Genomic DNA, 10,837 nt, shown 5'->3' with positions numbered 1-10,837 from the left:
TGAGTTAAATAAAAGCTTGTAAAAAAAATTCATAAAAAACGTTTTAATAACAAGCTTTTATGTAATGATGCACTAAAAAGTAGAAAATAAATTATAGACTACTATTTAAATAACTATAAAGAAAAGCGTGGGTCACTTTAGTATCTATTGGATACCTTTACTAATGTTAAGGAAGACACCCACGCTTTTCTTTATAGTTATTTAAATAGTAGTCTATAATTTATTTTCTACTTTTTAGTGCATCATTACATAAAAGCTTGTTATTAAAACGTTTTTTATGAATTTTTTTTTCAGTACTTTACATGTTTTATTTACAATAGAGTAACATGACTAAAAACCATTGCGCGCCTACTGAACATCACGTTCAGTAGGCGCGCAATGGTTTTTGAACGCAGCCATTGAAGCTATTGAGGGTGATGACGCGTGTGGTGTGGTTGGCTAGACATGCCTACTAATTCGGTCCAAATTTTAATTAATTAATAAAAAATTAATTAGGCATCCAATTAAGTCAAATTTAGTTTCAGATTGCATTGTCTTCATGTCTTGACCCACGTGCCAACTGTGAATCGTATCGGTCAAGTAGAACTGTCCGAATTTTCACTCCTGCGTTTCCGTCTAGACTGACGACTGACGACAGACTGACGAGGAAGTGAGTTAAATAAAAGCTTGTAAAAATTACATGCCTTGCTTGCTTTATTACATCTGGGATATTTTATATACAGCTGTAATTATTTTGGTTGTCGGTAGTGTGTGGTTAGGGTGGGGTGGGTTTTAGGGTGAGGTGGGGGTTATGGTGGGAAAGCGTTGGTTAGTGTAGGATGGGGTAGGGTAGGTTATGGTGGAGTAAAGTGCGGCAGGGTGGGTATAGGGTGTGGTACGGTAGGGTTGGGTTTGGGTAAGTTTGGGTACGGTAGGGTGGAGTAGAGTGGCATAGAGTAGGGTGGGGTTAGGGTTGGGTAGGGTAGGGTGGGGTCAAGGTTGAGTTAGGTTTGGGTAGGATGCGTTAGGGTAGGGTGGGGTGGGGTTACATTTGGGTTTCAGCGGGGTAAGGATATGTAGGGTGGGGTAGTTTAGGGAAGGATGGGTTACATTAGGGTATGTGGAGTTAGGGTGGGGAAGAGTGGGGTAGGGTTTTGTGTTGTTAAGTTCGGGTAAATTAATCAGGCATCCAAAGTCAAATTTGATTGCATATTGCATTGTTGGGTCTTGACTTACATGCCAAGTTTGAAATAAATCGGTCAGTTAGAAGTGCTCGAAATTTGGCTCGGCGATTTTGGTCTATAAAAAAAATGAGAGGAAGCAACATAAATGAAAGCTTGTTAGGTTTTTGACCCTTTTTTTTCGGTCCTACAAGAAGTCCATTTTTAGTTTAAACAGCTCAGCCAAACATATATATATATATATATATATATATATATATATATATATATATATATATATATATATATATATATATATATATATATATATATGGCGAATGTTTGTCAGGATATGTTTACCCGAGGAACCAAGGAACAAGGAAATGTAATAACATTATTTCAAATGGACGAACCTCCTCTGTTGATAAATGTTTGGACAAATCACCTAAATAAATCTCTTCTATGATGGTCGTTAGATTTGGTACATTTGAACTATTAAAAAAAATAAAACTATAAATTATTGATGATTTTTTTTTCCATATCCTATGTGCTTTCTTTCTCTGATAAAATTGTATATTACAATACCTAATTATCTGTTAATGAATGTTTGTATCCAGTGTAGTTTTTAATTGGATTTTTTTAGCAGAACTGTCTCACAATGAAAAAACTAGTTCAGATCATCGTCTTAGTTGGACGCCTAGTGGCAATATTTTACTTCCAGCAGTGTAAGTATATTAAGTTACAATATTTTTTTCATTCTACAAGAGCAGTAACATTTCATAAGTATTAGTTCTCAGTTCATGACAGTTTTAAACAGTCATAGTTCGTTTTTCTGTACCTATTTTCGTTTTTTTTAAAACTTAGATACAGTGAGCTACTGGAATTTCTGCTTTCGCTAGTAACACTCCTACAATTCAAAACACATGATTTGAAATGTAGTATCTTAACAACACATGTAGATTTTTATGTTAAAAACAGTAGAAAAAAATCGATTTTGTTCCACGATAATTATTGACCTAGCAATCCATGAGGCCCATGAAGTAGAGTTCACATGTTTTTTGACCTCGCGAAATGAATGAAAGGTGTGGTCAGCACTATGCCCAGCTGCCATTACATTGCTTAACGAGTAGATTAAGTGACGATGCACACTATTTAGTTTTTTTAATGAGATTACGTTAAAATCCTCTATTTTAAAAAAAAAAACGTTTTTATTTTAGTTTGCAGTGTCCGTGGCTGTCCTCTACAAGATATTCAATTAAACCTCAATGAATTACACTCAAATACCGAATTACCAAAATTAGGTAAAACTGAAAGAAATAAAAGACAATGGAATACACATGTGCTGCCGTGGGATTACGGGTAAAGTCCAAAAAAAATTTTTGTATTTGTATTTGTATTTGTATTTGTATTTGTATTTGTATTTGTATTTGTATTTGTATTTGTATTTGTATTTGTATTTGTATTTGTATTTGTATTTGTATTTGTATTTGTATTTGTATTTGTATTTGTATTTGTATTTGTATTTGTATTTGTATTTGTATTTGTATTTGTATTTGTATTTGTATTTGTATTTGTATTTGTATTTGTATTTGTATTTGTATTTGTATTTGTATTTGTATTTGTATTTGTATTTGTATTTGTATTTGTATTTGTATTTGTATTTGTATTTGTATTTGTATTTGTATTTGTATTTGTATTTGTATTTGTATTTGTATTTGTATTTGTATTTGTATTTGTATTTGTATTTGTATTTGTATTTGTATTTGTATTTGTATTTGTATTTGTATTTGTATTTGTATTTGTATTTGTATTTGTATTTGTATTTGTATTTGTATTTGTATTTGTATTTGTATTTGTATTTGTATTTGTATTTGTATTTGTATTTGTATTTGTATTCAAATATAAAATGTAGATATTCCAATTCAAATGTAGTTCAGTCACTTACATAATTATTGTGAAACATCATCTTTACACAGAAATTTAGTGAACTATTAAGAATTTATTGTTATTTTAAAAAATATTGTTTTAAATAATGTTTTAACCCATTTTCAACCAGGTATATGAAGATTTCCGAAGTCAGAAAACAATCATTATTTGAACCAGTGTATTTTCAATGTAATCGAATCTCCAGAGTAGAGCCGCCGTGGGTTAGTTTCTCAAGCTTGGCCTACAGCTTTGTCTGTGACGGTATACAAGACTGTGAAGATGGTAGTGATGAGAGCATGTGTGCTAAGCCATTAAATGCGTTATGTGAAGGAGGAAAATCCTGCTCAACCAGTCTATGGATGAGTCAACGTGAAGACGTGTGTCTCAAGACAAGCCAGATATGTGACGGTGTACAAGACTGTCTTGACAACAGTGACGAGGAGTTTTGTGACGAATGTCCTCTAACTTCAACAGCTGATGGGTCATGTTTGCCAACATGGTGGTTTAAGTATAATTATTTTATGCTTAGTCGGCTTTACGAACGTCTGCCTCAGAATTCAAGGCCCGTTGTTGCCTACACTAACTGTAACAATAATGAGTGTCTGTTTCAAAACGATTCGGGTAAACCTGTGACGATTTGTGATCAAATCTACTCTAAAACTTTCAACAGTAGACAAATTAGTACCAAGAAATTTGCTGCGAAATGTGTTTACATTTTAGATAGAAGTGGTGCCGTTTTGGGTTGTTTTAATAATTCACACTTAATTAACTGTGAACAATTTACTTGTAATGAAGGCTTGTACAAATGTTCGAACTCCTACTGCATTCTGGAGTCCATGATAATGGATGGAGTCGCGGACTGCCCGTTAGGGGACGACGAGAGAGTCCCTGATGAAACTTTTTACTGTCGTCAAGACATCAATCACCTCTACACACTAAGCAACCTGTGTAACGGGAGATGTGATTGTGTTGAAGGTTGTGATGATGAGTTGCTTTGCCACGAAAAATGTCCCTCAGGATTTCAGTGTCTGTGGGGTGTCACTAAATTGTTTGAAGATTTTGATGTAAAATACCAAAATTTGCTTTCCGAACTTGATGTAAATACAAAATTTCTCCACGCTTCAGGTTTTGATTTATCAATTGCTTATGTGCCGCGTTTAATTAGATTAGATCAAATTTTAGAAATTCATCTTTCCAATTGTAGCCTATACAGTAAAAAACTAATCAAACTTTTATTTGCAATGAGTAGAAGTTTATATAACGTTTACCACTTGGATCTGAGCTACAACAAAATAAGCCTCGAGAATTTCCATGAGTTTTCTCATTTTCTTCAGTCATTAAGAATTTTGAATTTATCCCATACATTAGTTTCCAAACTCCACATTCAGATGAGTGTAACAAAATTCTTACAGACGCTAGATCTGTCCTTTACACCACTAACATCTCTTAAATTCTTTAGCAAGAAAAGTTTTTCAATACTTTATCTAAATGTAAGCTCTTCACCAATAAACACTGTTGGTTGGTTCGATAAGGTTATCTCTGTAGGTACGGTAGACCTAAGAAATACAAAAATAGTATTTGATTTGAATACGTCTGAGCTTTTAAAAAAAATAAAAATAGACAAATACATCTATGCAACGAATTACATTTTGTGTTGTGAGAAGTTTAAGGGGCCGGGAATTCCCTCTCATACATGTAACGCCCCAAGTGACGCCATATCTTCATGTGAAAATCTACTTGATGATGTTGTAAAACGTACACTGATATGGCTGGTGGCGCTGATAGGTTCTAGTGGTAATGCTGTTGTCGTTGGCTACAGAATATTTTATGAGAAACATTTATTAAAACAAGGCTACAGGATGTTCGTTACGAACCTGGGCTTGTCAGATTTGATCATGAGCGTTTATTTACTGATCATAGCAGGAGCTGATGTTTACTACCGTGACGACTACGTGTTGTATGACACAGAATGGCGAGACAGTTCACTGTGTAAGGCCGCAGGTTTTCTTGCTACTCTCTCGACTGAGACGTCTTCACTGTTTGTTTTATTCATCACTTTAGATCGATATTTCACATTTAAAAATCCACTCAATCAGACAAAATTTACTCCCCAAATTTTAGCTTGTGTTGTTACTTTGATCTGGGCAACTGGACTAGCCATCTCCACAATCCCCATTTTGTTTCCTGACTTGCAGGTCTACTCGTCCAATGCTGTGTGTCTGGCACTTCCAGTCAATCTGACACACCCACTTGGCTGGATGTTTTCTTTACTTCTCTATACTGTAGTCAATTTTCTCATGATGATTATGATCATTTCAGGACAAATGCTAATCTTTAAACAAATAGCCATGCCCTCTAACTCTCTAATCAATACATCAGCCCACAGGAGACGTGAGATCACAGTTGCCAAAAACCTTTCTCTGGTCGTCGTGTCCAACGTTCTCTGTTGGTTTCCTATCTGCCTCATTAGTCTCATGTCTGCTGCTGGCTATACATTTAGTCCAGACGTCTATGGCTGGCTGGCTGTATCCATAATGCCTCTCAACTCTGCCGTCAACCCAATACTTTTCATTATAACTGCAATTTAATTAAATAATACTTAGATTTTTAGTAAATGTATGTATACGAATATGAATTTATACAGAATACAAGTTAAATTTCAAATCTGACGATTTAATGGGCAGAACATGTAGAGTTTACCTGTACCAGTATCCAGGACATATAAAAAATAAACCGGGAGTGATCTCCCCTAAACTTTCTCTAATCTAATATATAAAGCTCAATTCTGTAACGCATATGTTTGTCGTTGGCATTTCTACGGATTTAAGTGTTAGATCAATTATCGTGCGCGTTTGTCTAAATTTATGAGTTAAAAAATTACTATTAAAAGTGTTGGGAAATCATTTTCATTTTTCAAATTATAGTAATAATTGTCGGCATGTTCATTAAACACAAGTTTTAAAAAAATATCATCTTTTACAAAAATTCTAATTATGTTTTTATTTAGTCCTATAGCGCTTACTTCCCTTTGATAAATTAGGCAAAACACAATTACTTCCCTTTATGAAACCAGTGCATTAGTTGAAAAGCATTTACTTTTTAATTACTTTGTTTTGGTGTTGGGAAAAAAATAATTACATAATTAGCGGGGATTGATCAAGTGCAAATGTTTTAGGTATTTTACGGATAAGCTTGGAGTATTATAATTGTTCATTAAATTGAAACAGGCGCGTTCGTTTAAGTGAGTGCAAAAACTATGAATAAGTTGGGGTACTATAGTCGTTTATTAAGCTAAAACAGGCGATTCTGCCCCGGGCGTTTATGTTCGCGTTAGTGTTTTCTTTGTGTTTAGGTGGGTTTGCGTTAGTGGTTGCGTTTTGATTTGGTTCGTTTTTGTTCTTTCTTTTTTCGTTTTTGTTTTTTTTTGTTTGGGTTTGTATTTGTGTTTTTGGTTGGTTTTGCGTTTGGATTTGGTTTGTTTTCGTTTGCTTTTTCGTTGTTTTTTTTTTTTTGGTATTGGTGTTTGTGGTTGGGTTTGTTGTTAGGTTTTTGTTTTCGTTTGTTTTTTCTTTGTGTTTGTATTGGTGTTTGTGGTTGTGGTTGGGTTTGTTGTTAGGTTTTTGTTTTCGTTTGTATTTCTAATTGTGTTAGCGTTATGTTTGCGTTTTGTTGTTTTGGTTGGTTGTGGTTTGGGTGGGCAATGCCGGGTTTATGATGATTACTAAACACACAGGTAATGGTCTTTAACGGAAAGGTTTTTCACAGAAGCCAGAGCAGGGCCTGGCCGGGACGGCTAGTATTCTTATATAAAACAAAAGGGGATGGGAACTCGGGATATAGTTATGATTTTTAATCCATTTTAAATACTTAAACTTTTTAAAATAAAATAAAATCTCATAGAAAAAAGTATTGCACACCAAGCGAACGCCGAATAAAGATGTTCATAATGGTGCGCAATATTATTAGTACTATAAATTTAGATGCGTTTTTGAGAAATCGGAAATAGCGTAAATTAGTACTTCCCGTCAACGGAAAATACTCACAATTTGACGGAACAAAGAGAATTAGATTTTTTACTTACATGTGAAATTTCATTTATCTATCTGAAATAGAACTCAAGTTATAGGCTTTTGAAAAAATCAAAGCAGAAAAAGTACCACTTCCGGTTATCGGAAATCGCTCAAAAGTTGATACGGATCTACGATTTTGATAAAATATATGAAATTTCATCAACCAAGCTGTAACGGTACTCAAGTTATCGTGTTTACACACACACACACAAACACACACACACAGACACACAGACATACGGACAAAATTGCAAAATTATGTTTTTCCGTATCAGTGAGATGTAAAACGTCGAGATTTGTAAAAATCTCGATTTTTTTTGTTTGCACGATTACAAGACTTTCTCTATACATCGTATATACGAGAAAGTAAAAAAGTTAAATGTCATATCAAATCAATCAATTTTGATGACATATGAGAAAACGGAAATAGTATTAGTTACCCTTTTCTGATTGCCGTAGATCGCTCAAAACTTGGATGAAGTCTACGAAGTTCTACCGGGGATAATAGGTAAAGATATAATTTTGTCCACATAACTGAAACTTTACTCAAGTCATCAGTAGTCTTTCTAATATATATATATATATATATATATATATATATATATATATATATATATATATATATATATATATATATATATATATAATATATATATATATATATATATATATATATATATATATATATATACATATATATATATATATATATATATATATATATATATATATAACTATTTATTTATTTATTTATTCTGTTGTATTAATGAATGCAATGAAATTGCTGTACGATTACTTCTTGGCGATTAATGAAATAATTTAATTAATTAATACATCATAATCAATTTCTTGATTACTTTGGACAATTTCTGTCACAGTAAAACTTAATACTTTTTATATTATTGTAATACATATTTTCATTTGAAATTAATTGTTTTTTAATAGTGTGATAAATTGTGTATTTTCTTTTGATTGGTGTTTTGTTTTTCATTTCTTGCTTGGCTTTTTATTATTTTATTTTCGAATTGTTATTTAAAAAAAGATATACATTATTTTGGAAAACTACTATATCAAAACAGCCTTCACTTACTACGAAACATCAGAATAATACATTAGCTGTGTATATGTTGTTGTTGTTTTATGTTAAAAATAAGTGAAAAAAACTATTTTGTTTTCATAATATGGCAAACCTCGATTTTTCAGTAAGGGGTCATCCATAAATGACGTCACACTCGTAGGAGGGAGGGGGGGTCCGTAATTTTGTGACGATGTGTGATGAGGGGGAGGGGGGGTTCAGATGTTGCGACGTCACATTTTTGCATTATAAAAAAGCAATGTTAGAAAACGAATTTTAGATTTTATTTCGCGTTTTAGATAACTGTTTTAATAAATTGTAATAGTTTAGACAAGATTTTGGAAAAATATCGATGTTTAAAAAAAATTCAACTGCAATTTTGAGGGGGGTTGTAGGTTGAGGTGTGACATCATTTTAGGGGGGAGGGTCTGGCTTTTTGTGACGACGTGTGACGGAAGGGAGGGGGGGAGGTAAAAATCGTCAAAAAAAGCGTGACGTCATTTATGGATGACCCCTAATTGCATTGTTGATTTCCAACTGAATCTCCTCTCAGCTTTTATAAAACAAATTAATTACCAGACCGGCGAGCAGTCGTTGACAATAATATTCAAAATATTTTATGTTGACAATTTGTAAATTAAAACCCCGTTAGTGGTGGTTGCCCCGTTTTAGACGATCATAGATTATTGTGTAAATAAAATGTTCAAACTTCATTGTCGATAATCACGATACAAACTTACACTAAAATTAATTTAATCATTGAATACACATAGCAATATTTAGAAGAGCTTATACTACAGACATTTAATTACTTCGTCGTCTTTACTGTACTACTAGTACTAGTAAGTATTATTTTAATTAACACAAAAATGTTAAATGAATGAAACAAATGTAACATATATATATATATATATACATATATATATACATATATATATACATATATATATATATGTGTGTGTGTGTGTGTGTGTGTGTATACATACAAACTGTGTGTTGCCTACATTTATCACTTACATTTCAGAAGTACATTCACAATGGAGATATCATTTCATGTCGTCATCCTGTTTGGTCAACTGATAGAAATGTTGTGTTTTGGTGAGTTTAACATAAATATTGTAAACTCCCGTATTATCTAGGACACACAAATTGAGAATGTGCGAGTTGTTGACTAAACCACGTATTTAAGCGAGATGCCAGCCCACAGTGGAGATGGGGTTGTTTATTATAAAAGCTCGGGTTTCCTACTCAAACGTCTTTTCCTTTTCTTATTCCTGATCTGCTCAGCACTATTTTGGACTAATCCCACGCCTTCACCACCTCCTGTCTCAGGGTTTTCACAATCATTTTTATGTAATCCTAGCGTCACATGAATGGGCTTAGCAGGCTTTTTGCCTAGCCAGCGTTGTTGCTCCGCGATTGGATAGAGAATCGACTTTCTTGTTACATATAAGCCCCACTTGGGCTCGAAACTAATGGAGATTCCCCTTCCTTATTAAAAGAAATTGAACTCTGGCAGCAACATACAACATGGACAGGGCCCCAGCTTCGTTGTCACAAAAAACTCCCGTAAACCAGCAGCCTTTATCACTAACACAAATAATACTTTGGCACCACAATCAAGCCACGGCTCTATACTTAGTAGTTTAAACCTGTTGCAATAAATCTGTTGTTGCGTCTGGTATTTAAACAATTTTTATTGTTTGCTGTAGTGATTTGGCCATTAGACACATAACTAAATGAATAAAATAAAACAACGTGCAATACAGGCCTACTAATCTATTTTTTTCAGGCAGTAATGTGCTAGCTTTTCCTTTAAAAGACTGTCAGTCAAGCCACATTGACCTACATCTACATACCGAACTACGCACCCATGTGGACAAAACAAGACTAAAAAACATCGCCAAATTATTCTTACCTACAGAAAGCAACATGACCATGAAGACTATAGTAACTATTTTTGAACATAAGTCGAAAGGACTTTTGAAAACAATGATAGACGCCAATGATTATACCACAGGACCTGATTTAATTGATAAAATTGAAAAACTGAGAGTCCATAAAGACTCTAGTCTGGAGAGCATTAAAACCGCAGTACAATATTCAAGAGCGTATTTCAATAAAACTCAAGTCAATCATTTTCACAAAGAGAAAATCGTTATTGTTATAACGAAGAAAAATGAAAGTTACCTCCCATTTCATGCAGATGAACGTATTTTAGTGTACGTCATTAAACTTTACAAATTGCGATATTTGCTGCACCAAAGTTTTGATGAATTTTCAGAGCACGACGATTTCTCATCAAATAACCTTTTGTCTGTTGCGTTGTGTGGTCAGTGCTGGCCTGGATGGTTTATGATTAGAACTAAAACATTCCATTCATGTTACAGACTCCAAGAGTCAGAAACTTTATTAAATCGCGAGTCAGCTTCAAAACGATGTAACATATCACATTCAACATTACTTGAAGTTGAATCAGAGGAAGAATTCCAACTGATACATCAAAAGTTATCAGAAATTTTGATGCAGAGCTACAGCCATATGGACTCAATGTTATTTCACGTCGGCAACTGTGAAGACAAGTTCAACAAACAAAATTTGTTCCAGCAACAACTAAACAAAACAAT

At 33.5% G+C, this 10,837-nt stretch overlaps 1 protein-coding gene across 1 annotated transcript; it reads left to right on the top strand.

Annotated features, from left to right (window-relative positions):
- Positions 1-3,361: 3,361 nt before the first annotated feature.
- LOC131946079 (G-protein coupled receptor GRL101-like) lies at positions 3,362-5,653 on the top strand. The gene is made up of 3 exons (XM_059306720.1): positions 3,362-3,551; positions 3,861-4,129; positions 4,730-5,653. The coding sequence occupies exons 1-3, from the start codon at positions 3,362-3,364 to the stop codon at positions 5,651-5,653; spliced, it is 1,383 nt and encodes a 460-aa protein (XP_059162703.1).
- The last annotated feature ends 5,184 nt before the right edge of the window (positions 5,654-10,837 follow it).

This window comes from Physella acuta, unplaced genomic scaffold (genome assembly GCF_028476545.2).
Source record: "Physella acuta isolate Inbredline_101_S28 unplaced genomic scaffold, ASM2847654v3 ptg000544l, whole genome shotgun sequence".
Taxonomy (NCBI): domain Eukaryota; kingdom Metazoa; phylum Mollusca; class Gastropoda; family Physidae; genus Physella; species Physella acuta.
Note: the sequence above shows the minus strand (reverse complement) of the source record. Positions and strands in the feature narration are given on the sequence as shown.